Source organism: Anolis sagrei, chromosome 6 (assembly GCF_037176765.1).
Source record: "Anolis sagrei isolate rAnoSag1 chromosome 6, rAnoSag1.mat, whole genome shotgun sequence".
NCBI lineage: Eukaryota > Metazoa > Chordata > Lepidosauria > Squamata > Dactyloidae > Anolis > Anolis sagrei.
Window position 1 is genome coordinate 18,326,326 of NC_090026.1, and position 24,961 is coordinate 18,351,286.

At 42.1% G+C, this 24,961-nt stretch overlaps 2 protein-coding genes across 3 annotated transcripts in view; one reads left to right on the forward strand and one right to left on the reverse strand.

The window, feature by feature from the left end:
- Positions 1 to 5,901: 5,901 nt before the first annotated feature.
- LOC132777856 (sulfotransferase 2B1-like) lies at positions 5,902 to 17,187 on the forward strand. Of its 2 annotated transcripts, XM_060780368.2 has the most exons (7): positions 5,902 to 6,066; positions 7,257 to 7,421; positions 11,027 to 11,235; positions 12,470 to 12,596; positions 13,513 to 13,607; positions 13,744 to 13,924; positions 16,488 to 17,187. In XM_060780368.2, the coding sequence occupies exons 1-7, from the start codon at positions 6,051 to 6,053 to the stop codon at positions 16,619 to 16,621; spliced, it is 927 nt and encodes a 308-aa protein (XP_060636351.2). In that variant the 5' UTR covers positions 5,902 to 6,050; the 3' UTR covers positions 16,622 to 17,187. The 2 variants fall into 2 exon arrangements, with proteins under 2 accessions (XP_060636351.2, XP_060636352.2); XM_060780369.2 differs by lacking the exon at positions 7,257 to 7,421.
- Positions 17,188 to 17,282: 95 nt separating this feature from the next.
- LOC132777855 (netrin-1-like) overlaps positions 17,283 to 24,961 on the reverse strand; it is a 48,990-nt gene continuing 41,311 nt past the window's right edge. Inside the window, exons 6-7 of the mRNA XM_060780367.2 lie at positions 20,699 to 20,779; positions 17,283 to 20,023 (exon numbers count right to left, since the gene is read on the reverse strand). Of these exons, the coding sequence (XP_060636350.2) occupies positions 19,695 to 20,023; positions 20,699 to 20,779 (410 nt within the window). The 3' untranslated portion in view covers positions 17,283 to 19,694. The remainder of the gene's footprint in view (positions 20,024 to 20,698; positions 20,780 to 24,961) is intronic.

Here is a 24,961-nt window from a genome sequence, read left to right on the forward strand (position 1 = left end):
GGGGGGGCACCAAAAGCCGAGACATGAAACGAACCAAGGTTTACCCCGAACGCACACAACTAGTCCCAAGTACTGATAAAAACTGCAGAAGTATTTTGTTAATGGAGTAATGGGTCAGCACACAGTTGTCGCTGTTTTTGAGACTGTCGCAAATATCATTATGAGTGTCTGCATTTTCAACATTTACCACAATGTTACTGCGGCTAGAGCAGGCATGGGCAAACTTCGGCCCTCCTGGTGTTTTGGACTCCAATGTGGGAGTTGAAGTCCAAAACACCCGGAGGACCAAAATCTGCCCATGCACATTCTGGAGTCTGTTCTATCAATGTGTGTGAATCTTTATTTACGTTTACAAAATATCCTACTGTGGAAGTTTTGTGTAGCGAGTGGGTTCAAGTCTTGTTAAGCTTCTCCTCTTTTTTGTATTGTCGAAGGCTTTATTCACTCATTTATTTCATTTGAAACCAACCTTTCTTATCCCCCAATTATTGCAAGAAGTACAGATTTCACCACCAATGCACACATTTAATCCTCATAACAACCCTTTGAGGCTGCATGATAGGGGCTAGCCTGGATCATCCATTGATTTTCATGACTCAGCGAGGAGTAAAATACAATTCTTCCTAGACTTAATCCAATGCTGTAGCAAGGGGCAGGGAACCTGTGGCGTTTCCTGATGTTGTTGGACTCCACAGCCCATTATTCTGACCACTGACCACACTCGCTGGGGCTAATGGGACAAAATCAATATTTTAACCACGGTACCGCATTAGCTTTCCCATCACACTCTACAGAAATCATAATTAAAGCTAACAAAAAGTAATGTTTCCCTACTGCTTTATTGCGTTTTTATTATGGAGATTACAGATTCGAATGTGTGGAACTGATTCCGAGCCAAAATAAGCGGCAGCTAATTACGCGCTTTGAGTCTTTAAAATTTGCCCTCTACCTGGAAAATCTCTCAAATATTTACGTGTCAAAAGAAAACAAGGCAATTATGATCTAAAAAAGACACAATACGAAAGAAAAGGTGGATGGGGAGGGAAGAGGAAAGAAGGAAAAGTAGACAGAATATTTTATTTATTTATTTATTGTGTCAGAGGAGAGCTGACAATACAGTTATAATGTATTTAAAAACACAAACAAAGTTTAAAAACTCGGCATTATGCTAAATGTCATTTGACCAGAAGCTGGCCACTTGGAGTGCCTCTGGTATTGCTGTGAGAAGGCCCTCCATTGTGCATGTGGCAGGGCTCAAGCTACATTGTAGTAGGTGGTCTGTGGTTTGCTCTCCTCCACACTCGCATGTTGTGGACTCCACTTTATAGCCCCAATTATTAAGGTTGGCTCTCCATTTCATGGTGTCAGAGCACAGTCTGTTCAGCACCTGCCACGTTGCCCAATCTTCTGTGTGCCCAGGAGGGAGTTTCTCAACAGGTCTCAGCTACTGATTAAGGTGCCAGGTTTTAACCTTCCACATTTGGATTCTTGCTTGCTGAGGTGTTTCTCCAAGTAGACAGAAGATGACAATTGGGGTGAGAAACAAAGCCCAAAGGAGCCGGCTGCTGAAGACGGCTGGTAGTATCTCAGATTTGATCTATTCTGTTCTAATTAATTCAAACGCTTACTTGTGTTTACTTACGCCAAACGAATCTTGAATGGATTGGAGAATTAGAGGAAGTACATGGAAATTACTCAGGCATTGTCTTAATGCTTCAAACTATCTATCTATTTGTTGTCGAACTATCTATCTATCTATCTATCTATCTATCTATCTATATCTATCTGTTTCATGGCCAGAATCACTGGGTTACTGTAAGTTTTTTGGGCTGTATGGCCATATTTCAGAAGTGTTTTTTCTTGATGTTTCACCTGCATCTATGGCGAATCATGTGCATCTATGGCGAAATGCATCTATGGTGAATCGCCTGCATCTATGGCAAAATGCATCTATGGCGAAAAGCATCTATGGCGAAAAGCATCTATGACGAACCTGCCAATGTTGCCCTCCTTGGATTGGTTATCACAAAATCAGGACTCCTGGGTCCATTGGGAATGAAGGGAAATTTAGTAGGTTATGAAAAGGGATGAGAAAGCCACGGATTCAGTAATGTTTTAGGAAAGAAGCTGGGATGTTACAAGGAAAGAGGAGCTGGGGAAAAACATTGCCTAGAAGAGATTCATATCAAGGAAATAATGGTGTCGAAGGGGTTAAAACAGGTGTTGGGTTGGGGTCAAGAGAAAGAAAGAAAAACAAGATGCAGAGAGGAATAGATTACAGCGAAGATGAAAGACAGGGCTTCTAGAAGTTAGATTGAATGTTCTAACAAGCTGAGAGGGAAATAAGGCAGGGTTGCCAAATGTGCTTTTTGATAGAGCTCCTGTGGCTTTAGCAGTAGTATAACTAACAGACATTCAGATTGTTTGCTGACCCTGCAAGTCTATGCAAGGAGGAAGGAAAGAATAGTTGAACCTGTTGGATTATTTCATCATGCGTATCTGTCAAAGGCACAGAAGTCTTGTTGAGATGGGGAGCAGGGGACTGAACAGCAGAATGAGGCTTGGTTTTGGGGAATGAATGTATGATCAGATGTAGCAGGAAAGATCAGAGTTACTTGATAAGTTAGTTTGGAATTAAGGGTTCCAGCATTAATTGTCCAAGTGTGCATGGATATCATTCAATATGTTTTTGCTCACTCAAAACATTTTGCACCAGCTCAAGTTGTTTTTCTGCCTGAGGCAAAGACATACCCTCAGACATTTCAAAAGGCCTGGAGTGGTCAAAATGCCAAAAGTTATGAACATGGAAGGATGCACAAGTTAGGATAGGCTACAGGAGTTTGCTTTTGTCTGAGCCAACTGATACATATAGGAACCAGTATAGAATCATAGAACCATAGAATCATAGAGTTGGAAGAGACCTTGTGGCCATCCGGTCCAACCCCATTCTGCTAAGAGGCAGGAAAATCACATTCAAAGCATCCCCGACAGATGGCCATCCAGTCTCTGCTTAAAAGCCTCCAAAAAAGGAGCCTCCACCACACTCCAGGGCAGAGAGTTCCACTGCTTAACAGCTCTCACAGTCAAGAAGTTCTTCCTAATGCCCAGGTGGAATCTCTTTTCCTGTAGTTTGAAGCCATTTTTCCGCATCCTAGTCTCTAGGGAAGCAGAAAACAGCAAAACAGAGAGAAAAGGGGACATGTAAGCCTGCCTTACCAATTCCCCCAACATGTCACAGAAGAACAGAACCACAAGTTTGCCCATTCCTACCGGCTGTTAGGAATTGTGGGAGTTGGAAGTCCAAAAGACCTGGAGGGCCAAAGTTTGCCCATGACTGCTCTAGGGCATGTGTGACTCATCTTTGCATTATCTGGAAGGTTCCTCGTAAACAAGGAACAATGGCATATCAATACCATGATTGCAGCCCAGTCTGGTATCTTTCTCCTTGCAGGGAATTTGGTAGTCTCGAACAATCCTGTGCAGTGCTAAGTCAAAGCATTTGTTTCACCATCTCACAGATTCTGCCAGATTATTCCTAACCCACATTCTGCTGCATATATAGCTCAAGCAGTGGGAATGTCAGCGTCCCACTTTAAGTACAAAACGTCAAAGGTGGGAGTGCAGAGCGGTGAAAGGACCAACTTGGCAGCGAGACAAGTGAAAAGGTTCCAGGTGTCTTTGTAGAACACAAGCGGAACATGAGCCAGCAATATGATGCGGCCCTTATGAAGCTAATGCACTTTCGGAAGCTGCATTAAAAGAAGCACGGAGCAGAGATCAAAAGTAAGAGTTTCACTCTAGTCTGTGCCATCATGCCCTACATTTTGAGTAGGATACTGACAAACTGGGGCACGACCAGAACAGAGTTTGGGCAAGTTACTTTTGGGGAAGACCACTTCCAGCATTCACCAGCAAGTCTCCCACATTACCAGCTTTATTACTTAGCTTCATATCTTCTGTCTGTAACTGCTTGCTGTTGTTAATTATGTAAAACAGAGCTTTCCAAGCTATGTGTCGTACCATGCTAGCGTGTTGGCTGTAGTTTGCAGGTGTGTTTCTCCTTGCAGGGAACATAACAAGAAAACTCTAAATCTGTCAAATAAGCAATAAATTATACACACACACACACACACACACACGTAAGGTTTTGTTGTGTCTACATATATTTCATTGTTATTTTTATACAAAGGCAATCAGAGTGGCTTGCAAAATGTTAATTTGCCCTCAGGTTTATAATCTACTCATATTGCAATTTATAGTAAAGGTAAAGTCCAGTGGTGTCAGACTCTGGGGGTTGGTACTCATCTCCGTTTCTAAGCTGAAGAGCTGGCGTTGTCCGTAAACACCTCCAAAGTCATGTGGCCAGCATGACTGCATGGAGCGCCGTTACTCACTGCGCCACTGGGGGCTCCATTGCAATTCTATAAGGCAGAATTTCTCAACCTGTGGGTCGGGACCCATGGGGGGGGGGTTGCGAGAGGATGGGTGGGTTGCGTGGGGGTGGGGGTCTCCAAAGTCAATCAGAAAACACAGTATTTTCTGTTGGTCACAGGGGTTCTGTGTTTGGCTCCATTCTATCATTAGTGGGGTTCAGAGTGCTCTTTGATTGTAAGTAAGTATACATCCCAGCAACTACAAATCCCAAATGACAAAATCAATCCCTCTCAACACCACCAGTATTCAAATTGTGGCGTATCAGGTATTTGTGTCATATTTGGTCCATATCCATTGTTGTTTGGGTTCATAGTGCTTTCTGGATGTAGGTGAACTTCAACTCCAAAACTCAAGGTCAATGCTTACTAAACCTTTCCAATATTTTCTGTTGGTCATGGGAATTCTGTGTGCCAAGTTGGGTCCAATTCCATCATTGGTGAAGTTCAGAATGCTCCTTGATTGTAAGTGAACTATAAATCCCAGCATTTACAACTCCCAAATGACAAAATCTATCCCCCTCAACCTCACCAGTATTCAAATTTGGAAGTATTGGGTATTTGTGCCCAAGTTGGTCCAGTGAATGAAAATACATCCTGCATATCAGATAATGACATTACGTTTCAAAACAGTAGCAAAATAACAGTTATGAAGTAGCAACTTAAATAAATTTATGGTTGGGGGGTCACCACAACATGAACTATACATCCCAGCAACTACAACTCCCACATGACAAAGTCAGTCCCCCCATCCAACCCTACAAGTATTCAAATTTGGACGTATCAGGTATTTGTGCCCAAGTTGGTCCAGTGAATGAAAATACATTCTGCATATCAGATATGTAAATTACAATTCATAACAGTAGCAAAATAACAGCTGTGAAGTAGCAACTAAAATATTTTTAAGGTTGGGGGCCACTACAACATGAGCAACTGTATTAAGGTGTTGCGGGATTAGGAAGGTTGCGAAAGAGTGATATATGGGGTTGATTCAACCTCTGTTTTGCTAGTAAAACTGAATTACTTTGTTGGGAAATAAGGCATGTCTAAAAAGTGTGTCACCAGCATGAAATGTTTGGAAAGTTCTGATGTAAAACATCCTGGACCCAGTTTTGTTTCACTTATTTAGCAGCCCTCTTCTAGATAGTTGACAAATAAACATGGCCTATTGGTATGAACTCGGGAAAACCAGTTGACAGACCCCAGAGGGAAAAATAACTTATTCTGAGCTAAGAAAAAATTTCTTTATCATGTATTTCAGAGACAAAAGGAAATGGCATGTCAGTAAGGTGAATTGCTATTGCAGAATAAGGTCATAGCCTTCCATTTGTATTTTTTACTTTGTTTGGGATTGGGAAACACTGAGCAGTCCATCTCGAGATATGTGACCTTGGTTTCCCCCTGAGGGTTGGCTTCTTCATCCTCTTCCTCCCCTGAAAAGAACAAAGTCTCCTTTTGTGTATCCCTTTATACTGTAGCCTGGATTTCCCGCTCTGAAGCAGACCGTGCTACAAAGTGCCAAGAGAGAGAGGCCCAAAAAGGTGGCTGGAGAGAACTGAACAGGAAAGAGGAATTATTATTTTTACAGAACCGATTTTGTGAAGATTCTGGGCCTGCAAAATGGAAGAGGCACAAGGTAGGAGGATTCTCATCTTACTGAGAAAGTAAACAAATGAGCAAGAATGATGCTGAAATATTTTCTTTCCTCACTTGGATACATTCCCTGTTTCCCAATTACTCTCAATTCATGGTCCTCTGTTCTATTCCTGAGGTCCTTTAGCCCTCCACCTGAGGGTTTTCTTAAAGACAATCTTACTTACTTACTTAGGTGATCCCTGCTTGTCCAAGTAAGATTGTCCTCCTACCGGTGGGTACGTAGGTGACTGTGGAGCCATATTCTTGATTTGCATGTTCTCCTGCAGTGAGAGCATCGGTTTCCAGGTGGAAGGTGGTCCCGGTCGAAGTTGGCTTAACACAATTTCGTCTTTGCAAGTTTCTCTCCTTTGCACCTCTTCAAATTCTACAGCACTGCTGGTCCCAGCTGCCCCCCAATTAGAGCACTCAAGGGTCAGGGCTTCCCAGTTCTCAGTATCTATTCCACAGTTTTTGAGGTTCACTTTAAGACCATCTTTAAATCTCTTCTGAAGAAGGAGCCTCCACCACACTCCGGGGCAGAGAGTTCCACTGCTGAACGGCTCTCACAGTCAGGAAGTTCTTCCTAATGTTCAGGTGGAATCTCCTTTCTTGCAGTTTGAAGCCATTGTTCCGCGTCCTAGTCTCCAGGGCAGCAGAAAACAAGCTTGCTCCTTCCTCCCTATGACTTCCTCTCACATATTTATACATAGCTATCATGTCTCCTCTCAGCCTTCTCTTCTTCAGGCCAAACATGCCCAGCGCTTTAAGCTGCTCCTCACAGGGCTTGTTCTCCAGACCCTTGATCATTTTAGTTGCCCTACTCTGGACACATTCCAGCTTGTCAATATCAACTGCTTTGGGAGATGGTGATCAGGCATTTGGACAATGTGACCTGTCCAGTGAAGTTGATGGCGGAGGACCATCGCTTCAATGCTGGTGGTCTTTGCTTCTTCCAGCATGCTAGCATTTGTCCGCCTGTCTTCCCAAGAGATTTGCGGGATTTTTCAAAGGTAATGCTGATGGAATCATTCTAGGAGTTGCATGAGACGTCTGTAGATAGTCCACGTTTTGCAGGCATATAGCAGGGTTGGGAGGACAATAGCTTTATAGACAAGCTCCTCAGTATCTCTACGGATGTCCCGGTCCTCATACATATCTATACATATCCTGACATCTTTTTCTTCCTCTTAGTTTCCAGCTCTCAGAAAGGCATGGCCAGAAAGGTCACACTTTCCATAGAGTACGATGGAATAACCCTTCCTGCCTTTGTGCACAGTGAAAAGAGCGTTCAATATGCCCACCGGAGCTTCCAAGTTCGAGACAGCGATGTATTCAATCTCACCTATCCCAAATCTGGTAAGCCAATTGGGCACATCCTGCCAGTCTCACTGGAGTTTGAGGACTGGCAAAATGTAAAGACATACCACATTGAACAATGTCCAGCCAGTTCATTTTTCTTCCTTGTTCTGTCTAACTCTATGGTTCGCTTGCAGCATAGGCATCATAAAGACGGTGAAGTAGGAGCTGTAGAAACCTGGACTTTTGCTGTGTCTGGAATAATTAACTCTACCTCAGTGTTTCTCAATTTGGGGCTTGGGACCGCTGGGGGGGGGGGGGGGGTCGCGAGGGGGTGTCAAAGGGGTCGCCAAAGATAATCAGAAAACACAGTATTTTCTGTTGGTCATGGGGGTTTTGTGTGGGAAGTTTGGCCCAATTTTATCATTGGTGGGGTTCTCTTTGATTGTAGGTGAACTATAAATCCCAGCAACTACAACTCCCAAATGTCAAGGTCTATTTTCCCCAAACTCCACCAGTGTTCACATTTGGGCATGCTGAATATCCATGCCAAGTTTGGTCCAGATCTGTCATTCTTTGTGTCCACAGTGCTCTCTGGTTGTAGCTGAACTGCAACTCCAAAACTCAAGGTCAATGCCCACCAGACCCTTCCAGTATTTTCTGTTCATGGGAGATCTGTATGCCAAGTTTGGTTCAATTCCATCATTGGTGGAGTTCAGAATGCTCTTGGATTGTAGGTGGACTATAACTCCCAAATGACAAAATCAACCCCCCCCCCCCAAATTTGGGTATTTGTGCCAAATTTGGTTCAGTGAATGAAAATACATTCTGTATATCAGATGTTTACATTATGATTCATAATAGTAGCAAAATTAGAGTTATGAAGTAGCAACGAAAATAATTTTATGGTTGGGGGTCACCACAACATGAGGGGTTGCGGCATTAGGAAGGTTGAGAAACACTGCTCTAGCTGATCCTTCTGTAAACGTGTGTATAGGCATTGCCTGTAACAGAGCTGGTTCTACATTACCTTATTGAACATGCATGAACAGCAAAACAGAGGGCAGGGGGAGAAGAGAGCAGATTAGGTTGCCTCGAATGCTACCCCTGCATATTAAAAAGCACAGCTCTTTAAATCTGGCTGCCAAAATGTGAATGTTACGAAAAGTGGCAGCTGGGGGGAAAAAACCTCATCCTGGATGCACTTTCAAAAGCTTCAGGTAGTCTGCAGAAGGCATCAAAGCTTTTTATTTACTTATGAAAGCCTCACTTGACCTAGTGTTTCCATTTCATATGCCCATCTTGCTAGTTTTTAATAAGACACTTGCTGAATGGGTTTGAACTGCTCTTTTTTGTGTGTATAGTTTATGAACCTATCCCTCTTCTTTCTATGTTATGGTATACTATTTCTAGTTCTCCTTCTACCAAATTTTCCCTTTAAGAACAAATGCCCAGGGACACATCTACTTCATTATCTGAGGCATACCTATATCAAATTTCTTTTATTTCTCTCTAGAGGAAGGCTGGGGAACTTCTTTCAGCCTTAGAGCTGAAACTAATTTCGCAGAGGTCTGGAGTGGGGAGAGGCTAAAAGCAAGAAGGTGACACCCCAAATACTAGCATATTTGAGTTCAATCCTATTTTTTGCAAGGGGGAAAAGCCCTTAAGAATGGCATTTGAGTTCTTTTAGAATGTGAAATAGCTGGGAAACCCTGGAAGGGCTGGACATGGCTAGTGTAATTGAGGTTTCTTACTCTTGGTCTGGAAAATACGTCAAGGCTACTTTTCCTTAATCATTTGTTTTTAGATAATGCACTTTTACATTTATTCTAACCATCCTTGGTTCCTTGCTGAGGAAAGAGTGGATGTGTGTGTGTAATAATAATAATAATAATAATAATAACAACCATATTTTCCAGACCAAGGGTAAGAAGAGTAATATATTATATTATTAGCATATCACAGGAGACAAGGTTATTATTATTACACACACACACACACATCCACTCTTTTCTCAGCAAGGAACTAAGGCTGGGTTAGAAGTATTTAATATAAAATAATGTATTATAATATATTGTATATACATATGATATTTATAATATAATGTAATACAATATAATATTAATATATTATAATTATATATTTATATTACATGTAAAATTGCTAATAATATTACAATATAATGGTAGTACAATATAGTAATATTTAGTACTGATATTGTACTATGCTAATATAATAAATTGTATGTATATATATCTTGTAAGCTGCTCGGAGTCCCCTTTGGGGTGAGAAGGGCGGCATATAAATGTCGTAAACAAAATAAATAAAATAATAATAATAACTTTATTTTTATACCCTGCCATCATCTCCCCAAGGGGACTCGGGACAGCTTACAATGGGATAAGCCCAAAAATCACAGATAAAAACAACAACATTAAAATCAATCAAATAAAAACATAATACAATCATAAAAACAATATTATGACTGAAAACAGAATCGGAGCTGGGTCCTGGCTCAAGTAAGTGCAGAGAATTCCTAAGTAGAGCTGAGAGAAAGTGCATGCTGAAATGGTGATGAAAATCAGCCCCAAGTATTTGATTATGGGTCTTTTTTAAATTGGTGAAGATTGTAGGTATGAAATTGTGCAGGTGGCAGTTTGTGTAATCTCGGGATTTTTTTCATGTTTTTTTTAATTGGGAAGATCCGGGGACTTGGGGGGTCTTAGGGTCTTAAAAAGAGGATCTTGGGGCCACCGCTTCCATTCTGCTGTATTATAGGCAGATACATCATGCCTTGAGATAGGCTGTATATGTTGTTTTAATTTTATATGTACTTAAGGCATCAATTTGTGCCTCTCTTGTAAGCCGCCCTGACTCCCCTTCGGGGTGAGAAGGGTGGGATATAAATGTAATAAATAAATAAATAAATAATTTTTTGTTGGGACTCGCTGCCATGTCCTTCATTCCTTTATGGCCCCAAAATTTCTAGGGGTCTCTATCGGGTCAGACATTAGGAGCAAGAAAATAGTTTCAACAGGTTTGATTGGCCAAGTCACCCTGCTGGGTGAGCAAAAGGAAAAAAAGTGCCACACCAGAACTGAGCAGTTCAGTGTTATGATCCACATTTTGAGCATACTTTGAGCATGCACACACAAGCTTATTCTCGGAACTTTGTCTCAGCTTTTCTTCCTCTTGGTGCCAGCTGTTATCCGTTTTCTTGGATTTGCTACTCTTGTAGTTCCCTCGTGCTTCTCCCTTCTTCCTTCTCCTCCTCCGTTTGAACATTCCCCTCTGCTTTCTGCTTTTCAACTGGTATTTTTCAATTCCTCCTCTCTTTCTCTCTTCGGCTCTCCTTCTTCTTGGCTGATTTTTTTTCTTTTTGCTACCTTAGCCCTAGTTCTCTTTTTTCTTAACTGGTAGTTTTTCACTGTAGTGTCCCTTCAGCTTTGCAAAATCTTACTAAGATGATCCAAGAAGATCACCCCTTACATGTTATGGAATCCAGTTCTCACAGTCCTTCTGTCACCAAAGGCTAGGCTTACTAGGTTTAAAGGGAGCTGCTGTCAAGCAACACATGGAGGATGCTCACAGTTCCTCATAGTTATTGTGTCCTTCATAGCATTTTGCAGATTCTGGGAGGTTTTACACATGCCCATTTCTTTTAGGAACAACTTGGATGCAAGAAATTCTCACACTGATCCATAGTGATGGGAACCCTACTCTGGCCCAGTCGATGCCTTCCTGGGAGCGGGTGCCTTGGCTTGAGCAAAACACAGGAGCTACATACTTGGAGGACCGGCCCAGCCCCCGACTCATAAGCTCCCACTTGCCTCCTTTCATCTTTCCAGAATCTTTCTTCACTTCTCAGGCTAAGGTGATTCTGGAGCTCGGGTGGGTGGTGATGGTAAAAGAGGATTCAGTGACCCTGTTACTGTTAATGAGGCCATTAGTATAATGGACAAATCCTAGAGCTTATTATATTGTGCAAATCATATGGTGAGATTGGTCTTTCCTCCTGACCCTAAGAAGCATGGACCTTGTGGAAGACAAATGTTTGTTTCTCTCTGGCAATGCTTCACACGCCTCAGAAAGTTCACCTCATAGCATGAGAATAACAGTTGGCATTGGATTTCTCCATCCAGAGCTTGGAAGAGTTCCTGTTTTTGGGCTGCAGTTCCCAGATTTCCCCTTTGCAAACTATGTACAAAGACTATGCAGTTAGTAGCATTCCTGTTGTTTAGCGATAATTGTGAAAACAGGATAACAAAGGGAGCTGTTAGGAATAAAAACAACTCATCTGAAGTGTGCTGCTGGAGGAGAGTTGTACAGATAACATGGACCAATAAGTGGGTTCAAGAGCAAATCAAGCCTGTACTCTTCCTACAAGTCAAAATGACTAAACTGAGGCTATCATAACATGGACATTAATCAGATGACATTATGATCATGTTTTGTAAGGGGAAAAGTGTGGCATAATGAAAAATCATGTGTAGTTCACATTATATCAATCCACACATTGTTTTGCCAGAGGGGGGTGGGGGGGCGGCAATGCCACGCAGATGATGAGTTTACTCTTTGTAATGCAGAGCAACATATATACGTACATTCATGTGAATAGTTGCATTGACCCACACAATGTCCTTTTAGAAGGATTCAGAATGGTCTTTCGGTGTCCATGTGGAAAACCTTCTTTTCAGTAGCTCATGAATGAACCTGTCTCTTTCTCTGCAAGCACCTGCACAGCTCAAGCCTAAAAAAGGACCTGTAGCCAAAACTCCCAGGCTCAGCTAGCTCTCCAGGTATGGCCCAACCAATCAGCTTTGTGCTTTGCATTTTACTGTTAACACATTCACCAACTGATTTCTTACATGCTCCAACAGAAGGCAGTAGAAAAAGACCTAATTCCAGATGCATAAATTGCATCAGGGAAGTCATGGCCCTGAATTGGTAAGATCTGAGAAGAGCTATTCTTAGTTAGAGTCTCCATACACCAAAGACACCTTGATACCAATCCATAACAACACTTTGTTTAGAGATATTGGTGTATGTAGTCCTCAAAATGCACCTTGCCCAGCTCTGATCCATCACCTATCAACCTTCTTTTCTAGGTCATTTACACCGTTCGTGACCCAAGAGATGTCTGTGTGTCACTCTATTATTATGCCAAGATGTCGTCGTTTCTGGATTACAGGGAGGATTTTGGAGAATTTCTGGAGATGTTTTGTTCAGGGAAAAGTATGTGGACAGAGACCTCAAATGGAGTCATGAATTATTTAAAAACAGTCTATGTGTGTGTGTGTGTGTTCGATTGTTTTATACTGGGATGGCAAACATTTTTCCCTTCCAATGTGTTGGACTTTATTTCCCAGAAGCCCAAGACAGCACAGCTAATTGTGAGACATTGGAAGGGTGTATTCCAAAATGTTTTGAAAATGTAGCAAAGATTCCCCACCTCTGACTTGGCATAAAGCATCAATGTAAAAAATTGCCCATGAGATGCAGTTTTCATCTTGATTTAATTCCAGATGGCTTCCCAGTTGCACCATATCGGCACCTGCTATCTTATCATTTTACCTTATTCATCCTTCTTCTCTTCTTTCTTAATTTAACAAATGAATTATGCTGCGTTTCAGGCTAAATTTGTAGACGCTCTTAATTTCCTAGGAAGCCACACTGCTCACCTGCAGCAAGTGAAAAAAGACACCATTGATAAATCTGATGGATCGTTTCTCATTGCTTGGGGGTCAGGTATGCCTGACCTGGAACCAATTAAATTATGGTAGCGGATCAGGCATAGCGTCAGTTCTTTGTCGGATTCTATTATGTGCTAAATATTTGTATTCTTTTGATGTTAAATCCGTTCTTACAATCTGCTTGAGCTGTTAGCAGTTAAAAATAGATCCCATTAGATTATATTTCAGCACCTTTCAGCTCCTCTCGCTCACTCTTTTAGCTGAAAACGTGGTTCTTGGTGTACAAGGTTAAAGCCCAACCTTATGCATGTTTCCTTGACAGTATATCTCATTGAGATCAATGGGGATTGCTCCCAAGCAAGTCTGACTACAGTCTTAACATCTTCGCATTTAATCTTAAACAAGTCCCCTTTAAAACAGAAACAAAATGTTTCTTTCTTTTCATCCGTTTCTTTCAGTTCTCTTTGGCACCTGGTTTGATCACGTCAAGAGCTGGTTGACCTACAAAGATCAGACAAACTTTCTCCTTCTAACCTATGATGAATTGCTGAAGGTGAATGATTTAAAAATAACATTATCTCTTTGGTCTTCCTTTCACTCCTTCCTGCCCCAGTTAAGACCCAGAAGCTTTTCCACCCAAGGACTGGCACTCTTTATTTGGATTCATAGCTTGTTTTACATCTTCCTAGAACCTACAGGACAGTGTTCTTCGCATCTGCCGGTTCCTAGGCAAGGAATTAGATGCAGCTGCGGTTGTCTCCGTGGTGGAAAACGCTTCCTTTGAGTCAATGAAGGGCAACAAGATGGTGAACTACAGCCTTGTTCCTGACTGTGTGATGAACCACAGTATCAGTCCTTTCCTCAGAAAAGGTAATGCTGGAAAATGAGGGGGAAAATACTTTGAGGGATATCGGAAGTCTAGTGAGCTCATAAAATCTGACAGCTTCTGAGCCATGGGGTTTCAGTTCAATCTTATGCCCACGTATGGACATGCAATTTCCTCTATCTATCTATCTATCTATCTAAAGGTAAAGGTTTTCCCCTGACATTAAGTCCAGTCATGTCCAGGGTTAGATACCTGCATGGAGCGCCATTACCTTCCCGCCGGAGCAGTACCTATTGATCTACTCACATTTGCATGTTTTCAAATAGCTAGGTTGGCAGGAGCTGGGGCTGACAGCAGAAGCTCACCCTGCTCCCCAGATGCGAACCTGTGACCTTTTGGACAGCAAGTTCAGCAGACCAGCGCTTTAGCCCACCAGGGGCTTGCTCCATCCATCCATCCAACCATCCAACCATCCATCCAACCATCCAACCATCCAACCATCCAACCATCCAACCATCCAACCATCCAACCATCCAACCATCCAACCATCCAACCATCCAACCATCCAACCATCCAACCATCCAACCATCCAACCATCCAACCATCCAACCATCCATCCATCCATCCATCCATCCATCCATCCATCCATCCATCCATCCATCCATCCATCCATCCATGTTCTATCTATGTGTATGGCCTCCACAAACAGGGTATAGTTCCAAGTGCTGATAATCCTCCAAAGGCACTCCCTCAACTGACATTGCATGTTAGAGTGAGCACCATGAACATGTAGCCCAAACGCTGTCAATGTCCTCCCCAAACACCAATCGCCCAAGGAATGCATTCATTCAGGGTCCATTTCATCCTAGATGTTCTGTTTTTTTCCTCCAGAATAGATATCCCAGGGTTCCTTTCTCTCTCCAAATTTGCATAACTTCACCCACTGCCTCTCACTTAACCCTTTCCTACCCTTTCCTATGGCACACAGCAAACAGGAATTGATCAACAACTGAACAAGAGGTTTGGGAAGAATTCACCATGATTTAGAGGAGTTGTAGTTTACCTACATCCAGAGAGCATTGTGAACACAACCAACAATGGATCTGGACTACACTTGCCATGAACGATGGGATTTGCAGTACCTTCACTCAGTTCTAGAGACTACTGCAACCACTGGTTTGGGGAGGAATGACCCACCCGTTGTAATTGACCCTGCATCCAGAGATATTACCAAACTTCCCAAAACAAACAACGCCTTTCTCAAGTAACCCAAGCATCTCCAGGTCCCCAACAGGCCCGTAGCCAGGATTTTGTTTTGGGAGAGACTGAATTTGATTCGGGGGGCTGACTCTGAGTGAAAGAGGGTCTACCCTAGCAAACCTTTTGTATCGTTACCTCAATACCCCCATGTGGTTTCTCAACTTATGTTTCACCATATAGTCTCAAGACACTACCCATGCCTTAGGGGAGATGTTTTATCACTGGAGAAAAGGAACTGTACAAAACATCTCTTCTAAGGAACGAGTAGTGTCTTGAGCAGACATGGGCAAACTTTGGCCCTCCAGGTGTTTTGGACCCCAACTCCCACAATTCCTAATAGCCTACCGTTTGGAGTCCAAAACACCTGGAGGGCCAAAGTTTGCCCATGCCTGGTCTTGAGGCTATATGGTGAAACATATGTCCCAACATTTTACTTTTGCTCTTCTCATCTCTGTAAACTATTCCAATATTGAAATTATTCAATTGGTTGTCAGAATGTAGAAATATGTAATTCTTAATACTGTATGTATGAGAACTATATGTTTTTAAACTGGCATTATATGTCTATTTTGTTGTTGTTCCCTGCAACTAAATGATTTGTTTTTCTGTGTCAGGAGCAACTTGAGAAACTGCAAGTTGCTTCTGGTGTGAGGGAACTGGCTGTCTGCAAGAACGCTGCCCAGGGGACACCTGGGTGTTTGATGTTTTACCATCCTTGTAAGAGGCTTCTCTCATGTCCCTGCATGGGGAGCTGGAGCTGATAGAGGAAGCTCAACCCGCTCTCCCTGGATTTGAACCGCCAACCTATTGGTCAGCGGTCCTGCCAGCACAAAGGTTTAACCCATTGCGCTACCGGGGGCTCTGAATTAAATGATGATGATGATGATGATGATGATGATGATGACATTTATAGATACATCTAATTGATCCTTTCTCATTATTTGGGAGCTAGATATCCTAATGGCAGCAGATTAAGTATAGCATCAGTTCTTTGTCGGATTCTACTATGTGCTAAATTATTCTGATTATTATCATCACCATCATCTGAAATATAGAAGTCCCCTTGAGATAAAATAAATTCCTTGCCATTACTGAAAAACAGGTTTGGGCAAAGTGCAAAAGACACGTGACTCCCACGCCAGTCTTTTTGGGCTATGACCATTAGCAAAAGAAATCAACACAAACATTTTGTAATTCTTTTTTTCTGGATCTGCTGCTGTTTTTAGTGGGGATCAGAGACAAATAATTACTCCTTAATGGTTGCAGTTTGTTCATTCTCATTTTCAAAAGTACATAAATCCCGGTGTCTCTTCTTTCCTCTCACGCTTTCTTTTCCCCACTCTGCAGGGATTTCTGGGGACTGGAGAAATCATTTCACCCCAGAACAGACTGATTCATTCCAGCGCTTGTACCAGGAAAAGATGAAAGATGTGGAGCTCAGATTTCCCTGGGATGATGAACTCCAAAGAGAAATCTACTGAGAATCTGAAGATCTTGGAAGGGAGGTGTTTGCGCTGCAGTTTCTCTTTTCATCAGACACTAGTTTGAGAGGCCCTTTCTACACTGCCATATAAAATCCAGATTATCGGATGTGAACTGGGTTATAGGGCACTGTAGACTCATATTATCCAGTTCAAAACAGATAATCTGTATTATATGGCAGTGTAGAAGCGGCCAGACCCAATAGTCCCAGCTTCTTTTTCCAAGAATTCAGCACAATCTCAGATATCAATGCAGATACATTAAAGACTACCAGTAGAAGCTCTACTACATTCACAAGCCATGAAGTACAATCAGCGGAATGAGTATGGAAGACTTCATGCCAGGTTGCGGTGGAGATGCAACTGATATTCTGTGTTTATATGCCCCCTGGGCACAGACAACTCAAGATTTCAACTATGCCTGTCGGAGGAAAAAGATTGGTTTAGCTGTTTCTGTTATATCCTCGTTTTCTTCATGTAGGGCTTTCACCACAGAATACATGAGAGGCAGTAAAACTTCTCCTCCCAAACAAATAAATAAAATGGAAATAGCTCTGCTGACTATCCACCAGATGGTGCTGCTGTTTTAGATGTAACAAAGGGCAACACAATGGAATTATAGGTTGAGCATCCTTTATCTGAAATGCTTGGGATCAGGAATGTTCCCTATCTTAGGTTTAGGTTTTTGTTTTTTGGATTTTTGAATACTTGTATAAACATAATGATATAACTTGGAGATGCAACCTAAATCTAAACACAAAAATCATTCATGTTTCATAGATACCTTATACAGATAGCCTGAAGATAATTTTATATATAATATTTTAATAATGATTTGCATGAAACAAGCTTTGTGTACATTGAACCATCAGAAAGCAAAGGTGTCACTGTTACAACCATTCATATAGACAATTTTGGAGTAATTCAGCGTTCCAGATGAGGTATCCGTAGATTGTTTTGGTACTACAGTAAAGAGAGAAATTGTTCTAAAACTAATTTAACTTTCACAATTTTCCTCAAAGATCTTTAGGAATGCACCCTCAATATAATGAAAAATTTCAAGCTGGTTCTAAATTTAATTCTTAAGTATGATTAAATCCGGAAACAATTAGATTTGGAAAACTTGCTTTTTTGACGACTACTTCAAAACATTAGTTTAAAAAATAATATTTTGAACTCTCTCTGGAATGAACACTTCCATCTGGAAGAAACCTTGTATCTGTAAGTAGCCCTGGAAAGCAATTTTTCCCTCTCATAGGATTCTGTGTATGTGAAATGATGGAAAAGAACTAAGTTTGCCTTTTAATCATTTAGACTTGCCCTAATTGTGCAAACATGTCAATGTGAATTCATGCACAACTCCCAAGCACCTCAGTGGGATGTATTTCCTTGTGAAATCTGACTCCAGGTGAAGTGAAGTTGAACATTCTGGAGATAATTTCAGGCCAATCTTCCCGTTTCTCTCTCATTAGCCCTATAATTTATATTGATGTGTGCCTTCAAGTTGTCCCTGACTTATGGAGACCCTTTTTCATAGTGGGTTTTCCTTCGTCTTCATTTAAGGCTGAGAGAGTATGACTTATCCAAGGCCACCTAGTTTCTATGGTTGAGCGGAGATATGAGCCCTAGTCTCCAATATTATATCCCACTCCAGTGTTCATACTACTAGTCCACATTGGCTATTACTGTCTGTAGCTTAACCAGTCTCAATTCAGATAAAAATGGTTTCCAGCTAAAACAGTGGTTCTCAACCTGTGTGTCCCCAGGTGTTTTGGCCTACAACTCCCAGAAATCCCAGCCAGTTTGCCAGCTGTTAGGATTTCTGGGAGTTGAAGGCCAAAACATCTGGGGACCCACAGGATGAGAACAACTGAGCTAAAGTGTGTACCTGAGACTACCTTCCCAAGATGTAGACTCAAATCATGGCATCAATTCTGGTTCCCTCAAGGAGACCACAGGAGTGACCAGTATTGGTGCAATGCCTTCCCCACAATAAATGTATATAAATTGTTCAGTGGCAGACCAAGCCCTAACCTTCCATCTCTGTTTCCAGAAATGCATAGATATATATATAATGGCATATATCCAGAATGAGGCAATTGTTTGCAATATATATTTGATTTCCCACTGCATATTTTGACAAGTATATCCTAAGTTCAGGTCACTTGGAGACTAGCCAGCTCCTTGAGGTTTGAACAAAAACAGTTTCACACTGCCCCATTTCCCTCATCTTCTCTTCTAGTGGTAGGGATCAGCTAAGGGGAAATCTAGTTACAATAACCTCAACTTAAAATGTAGGGAGAAGCCAAGAAGAGCAGCATGGGATTAGACTAAGGTCTATTTAGTCCAACATTTAGTCGCACAATGGTTGACTATGGGGAAGCTCGTATGCGAAACGTGGAGGTAACAGCACCTTTAGTCTTGTCCTCCCCCAGAATTGGTATTCAGAGCTATAGGGAATTTAATGCTGGAGATAATATACAGCTGTCATGTATTGATAGCCTGATTCTCCAGTGTTTCTGCCTTGCATGCTCTATGATGGCCTTGTGTTTTGTTCAAACCTATTTAACTCGGCCCTTGTTCTATCATCCACTGCTAGATTTGACAGCCTTCCTCCTGCCCAAATATTTCCCACTGGCATCGCCTAAGGCAAGTTCTAGCTCAGCCGGAGCTCCTCTAAGCCTTTAAAAAGGACTAGCGGTACACATAGGCCCATTGGGAGGAGGAAGGAGATAAGAAGAATTGTATGAACTCAGGACTAACATTAAAAAAACTAGATTGGCATCAATTCCCTTTTTGGGACAACTGTTTTTACATATGAGGGTGCTTTTTAACAGCAGCTTGAGCATGTAGTGCTTGGGATACCTCTACCCAGACTTTGGAAAAGTTACTTTTAAGAACACAGCTCCCATCAACCATCATGTCCAGTAGCCAAGCTGGCTGGGAAACTGGAAGTACTGTCAAAATAAAAATACTGTCTTTGTTCCATGCTTTTCTCCAACCTATTTCAAACCTACAGTTACAAATGTATGTATGTCCCTTTCCTTCCTCCATTTCCTTCCGCCACTGTAATTCAGATGCCCCGACATTTCCCACGTCTGCTCTGCTGCTGAAAGCTGCGCAGTTTATGGGCCCAAGCATCTCTCCAGGACAGGGCTAGGCTATTTTTGTCCAAGATAAGTCGGGCTGGGTCAGGTGACTCTTCATCATTGCCGATAATCAAGTAAGCTTTACCAACTTGGAGGTGAAGGCAGCGACATGCCAAATCCTGTTCAGGTACCCATAGTGGCTGCTCACCCCGTCGAATGGGCACATGACGTTGCCGATAGATAGTGTGGACTGAGGCAGTGAACTGCCACCATGTGCCCGATTTCTCCATGGCCAAGAGCTGTGCACGAAGAACTAGGGTTGCATGTGAAGGATCAGAGAAAAGAGAGAAAGAAATACTCAGGAAATGTATGATAGTACTCTCTTGCAAACCCGTTGCAAGTTCTTTCCTCCCCATAAACAGACAAATCATTTCCATTGCTTTCACTGGACAAGGCATTCTTTGCACAAACAATGTTTCTAGAGAGCGTGTGGCTCCATAATGATGTACGGAGCTGGAGAGAACAATAATGTTGCTTCCTATATGAATAAGCCTACATATCTCACTTCATATATACATGTAAACTGAGAATTTTCCATTGTTCTCTACCACAAAGCTATGACATTTCCTGGTACTGGAAATATTCCTAGCAATGGAATTTCCTGACTGAAGGGGGTGGGTGGGAATAACAACATCACTTCCTGGTTTCGCTCCCGTTCTCCTCTTTTGGTAGCATATAGTATGACAGACACAATGTGGATGTGTGAAATCATGCATAATAGCAAATCCAATATTTTAACTATCTAGGCTGGAAGTATACCATAGAATTGCACTGGAGGACCTACAAAGGCCACAAACACTTCTGGGACGGGAATATTTTTGGCTCAGTGGAAATGTGGACACTAAATCCATGGACAAAGGGCTCATGCTGGATTACAGAGACATAGAGCTGAGACAGCAAAGACATTTAGGATGGAAGTCTACATTACCATAATCTTTCTTGCAGTAGTTCCTCAAGTTCATCTGTACCCGTCCTCGGGGTGGTTTACAATGATTCTGGCATTCAGTATCTGTGGAGTACATAAAGTTAGACTGGAGCAAAATCTAACAGACTGCTCATTGGAGACAAAGTTGAAGTACTTTGGCCACATCAGGAGAAGACAGGAAAGCTTAGAGAAGACAATGATGCTGAGGAAATTGGAAGGAAAAAGGAAGAAGGGTCAACCAAGGGCAAGATGGATGGATGGTACCCTTGAAGTGACTGGATTGACTCTGAAGGAGCTGGGGGGTGGTGATGGCCGACAGGGAGCTCTGGCATAGGCTGGTCCATGAGGTTATGAAGAGTCGGAAGCGGCTGAACGAATAAACAACAACAAGGGGCAAAATCATCCCATTAACTTCTATCTTATTTACCAGTACTTCTCTGGTCTTGAGTGTCTCAGCAATCCTGCTTCCATCCACAGCAAAAGAAAACTTTCTAGAAGTAAAATGTCAACCCGCCTTCAACTGAGATCATTTCAGCCCACTGAGAACAGAAAGAGCTTAAAATGCCCCCACCCCACCAAACATCAATGCATGTAGACCCTTATTCTCAATCGTCCAAATTAAGCTTCCAGATCATTCTGGGTAAGATACATTGTCCCTGGTAAATGCATCTGAATATTGTCATATAGCTACATATGCCAGATCACTGGTTCATAAACACCCTATGACCTACAGTGACTGACAGCTGCTCTCTGAAGTTTCAGTAAAGGGAAGGCCTTGGGTTGCCAGGCAATGTACCTGGGGCCTTTTTTCATGAAAAGTATGAGGCTTCCTACTGAGCCACGGCCTATTTTAAAAGAAGAGGGTGGAGAGTGCAGACAATGGTCAAATACTATAAGTGAATTCTCTTTCATTTGAGCAATATTACTTGGAGTATAAAAAGGCCTACAGCATGAAATGGTAGACCGGACAATGTTGCCTCAGGCTGTAGAGAGGGCATGTGGATTATATCCTTCAATCTTCCTTTCTGTGTGTGTGTGTGTATAAAAATACTGGCAGCCCAAGCTCCCCCACTGCCTGAGGCAGGAAAACATCCATTACTGACATTTACTCCTGCATTATTCCCCCTCTTCACCCATCATTGTTGCTTCATTCTCTTTCTGCCACATTTCTGGAGTGAGTCAGTGGACAGATGGACTCTTGATACAAAATGGCCAGTGCTGTCCTCTGCAGAAGCGGTCAACTAGCCAGCCATTCACAAATGCTTGGCTCCGAAGTTGTCCTTTCTCAGAGCCAGGGATGGTAAGTGAGGTGCCTAGAGATACTCTCTCTTCCAGATTCCTCCCTATCAAGACATTTAGGGTCGTGCTGTCTTTGGTGACACACCTAATCAAAAAGGCCCATGCATTTGCCCCACATTGGGACAAATCCATGGGCTCCCAGCAGGGGACATGGAGAAGCCACCGCTCTGTGCCCTGCATCGCCCTTCTTGTGCTGGCAGAACTGAAGACCGACAGGTCGGAGGTTCGAATCCGAGAAGAGTGCAGATGAGCTCCCTCTGTCAGCTCCAGCTCCCATGCGGGGACATGCGAGAAGCCTCCCACAAGGATGGTAAAACATCAAAACATCCGAGTGTCCTCTGGACAACGTCCTTACAGGTGGCCAATTCTCTCACACCAGAAATGACTTTCAGTTTCTCAAGTTGTTCCTGACACGAAAAAAAAAATCACCCTCCTTGCCTTGCCCTTAATTCCATGGAGGGAAGCATTGCTGCCTGGCTTTCCCCCATTGTTAGGAAGGCAACATGGGAATGCTTCCATGTTGTGTTGGTGTGCGCTGCTTCTGCTCCTTTTTCAGCACGGATCCCAACCAGAAGTGCCTGTATGTCATGTGAAGGGCTCCGTGCTGAAAAAGGAGAGGAAGCAATGTATTGTCAAAGGCTTTCATGGCTGGAATCACTAGGTTCTTGTAGGTTTTTTCGGGTTATATGGCCATGTTCTAGAGGCATTTCTCCTGACGTTTCGCCTGCATCTATGGCAAGCATCCTCAGAGGTGAGCATCCTCACCTCTGAGGATGCTTGCCATAGATGCAGGCGAAACGTCAGGAGAAATGCCTCTAGAACATGGCCATATAACCCGAAAAAACCCACAAGAACCTAGGAGAGGAAGCAGCTTACAATGGGCAAATCAGCCTGTCTGATGAGGTAGTAATTAAGGCATCCTGTAGCTGTAGTACTGACACCAGGGCAGGATTACCAAGATAAAAAAGGGGGAGAGAGAAAATGAAAAGATTGTTCAATCTAATAACAAATCTGCCCCCTCTTGTGAAATTTCCCATCAGCCTTGGAGCATTGTAGTCACAAAAACCTCAGTTGAGCATTTAGAAAAACAGTTTAGGCATCCAAAGTAAAGCCGCATGCAAAGATACCAAGGGAATGTGAATGCAGCAAATATAAGACTTCTAAGTATGAATGGCTTTCAGTGTCTCTCTGGAATGCTAGAAATTTTGGGAATGAAGGAAAATGTCACTAGAGGGGGGAAACAATGATTGAGGATGGATTTATTTTGTCCCCCATAGCTACTCAGCTACTCGCTAGTATCCCCACGACAACATTACCACATGTGGATCACTGTAACATTTTACAGATGAAAACTGGACCCTGTGTGGCCAGCCAACATCAGGTTCTCCAAGTATTACACAATGAGGTATCTGACATTACCTACTTCCTTACATGTATGCCTTCTGCAATTAGATTTCTTGACCATGATTAATGTGCCAAATTACATCTTCATAATTTGTGAGAGTACAGGTGTTCAAAGAAAATATCAGCAGCAATTTCTTCCTCACAGTCTTACTTTTTCCCCACAGCTACCATTGCCATACTAATACTGTGTCTGGTCTGGAGAGATCCTGATTTGCACTTCTGATTTGTGTGTGTGTGGGTCAGAGCAAACCAGAGCTCATGGGTTATGATTACAAACACATAAAAGTGTATGTTACCCCCACAGCCGCTCTCAACTCTCACCTTCCATCAGTAATTCCTTCCCCCTCAACTTTTTTTTAATACAAAAATACTGCAATTTACTTTGTTTCAGGAAGAAATAAAAATATGAGCCATTTACAAGATAGTAAACAAAGAGGAGGGCATGCTCTCCCAAACTTAAAACTATACAGAGAAGCAGCTGTGAATTGGTTGAAAGGATGGATCCATCTTGATAATCAAAACTTCGTAGTTCTTGAAGGAGCCAATTTAAAATTTGGTTTGCATGGAAAAGTGGCAGAAGACTCCAACTTTAATAAACACCCAATTAGGAAAATTCTGATGAGAACTTGGAACAAGCACAAAAGAACATTTTATACAAAAATAGTGCAATGGACTTTGTTTCAGGAAGCCTTTAAGCAAAGTGGAAATATCAAGGGTAACAAGATGGTTAACCTATGTGGATTTCCTCAAGAAGACATGAGGCAATTTACAACTAAAAACAAGGATGGAAATAAACCAAAAGGCTACAACAGAACTAGTTTGAATTTACACAAATACACCATCAATATCAAAAAGACATATACATAGGATTTGAGGAAGAAAAGACGAATTTTGACAAAATATTACAAGTAAGAAATAAACAACTATCCAAAATCTATACCCTGCTTCTAAAACTACACATGAAAGGTGAATTTATCAAAGAATGTATGCTAAAATGGGTCAAAAATATTGGGTGTACAATTAATCTAGACAAGTGGAAATGCCCCTGAAAAGTAAAAACAAAAATGTATTGCTAAAGGCTTTCATGGCCAGAATCACTGGAATATTCTGTGGTTCCCAGGCTGTGCGGTCATGTTCTAGCAGCATTTTCTCCTGACATTTCACCTGTGCCTATGACTATCTTCTCCAGAAGATCCTCTGAAGATGCTAGTCATAGATCCAGACAAAATGGCAGGAGAAAATGCTGCTAGAAGACAGCAATTCAGCCCGGAAATCACACAACAGTCTAAACAATAAAAATATTCAGAAATGACTCACCCTTGAAAAACTTTTACAAAATGTTCTATCAGTATTGCATGACACCTGTTAAAATTGCCAAAATACAGCTACAAGTGAAAAATGAGTCTACATTGTCATATAAGGTAAAGTTTTCCTCCTGACACTAAGTCTAGTCATGTCTGAATCTGGGGTTATCCGGTGTTATCCGTAAACACCTCCAAGGTCATGTGGCCGGCATGACTGTATGGAGCACCGTTACCTTCCGCCGGAGCAGTACCTATTGAT

Bases quoted from the DNA above. Each gene is read 5' to 3' on its own strand.
- LOC132777856 (XM_060780368.2), top strand. The intron at 7,422-11,026 runs GTAAGCCAATTG...CATTTCTTTTAG, and splicing joins TCTCACCTATCCCAAATCTG to GAACAACTTGGATGCAAGAA. The intron at 13,925-16,487 runs GTAATGCTGGAA...CCCACTCTGCAG, and splicing joins CAGTCCTTTCCTCAGAAAAG to GGATTTCTGGGGACTGGAGA.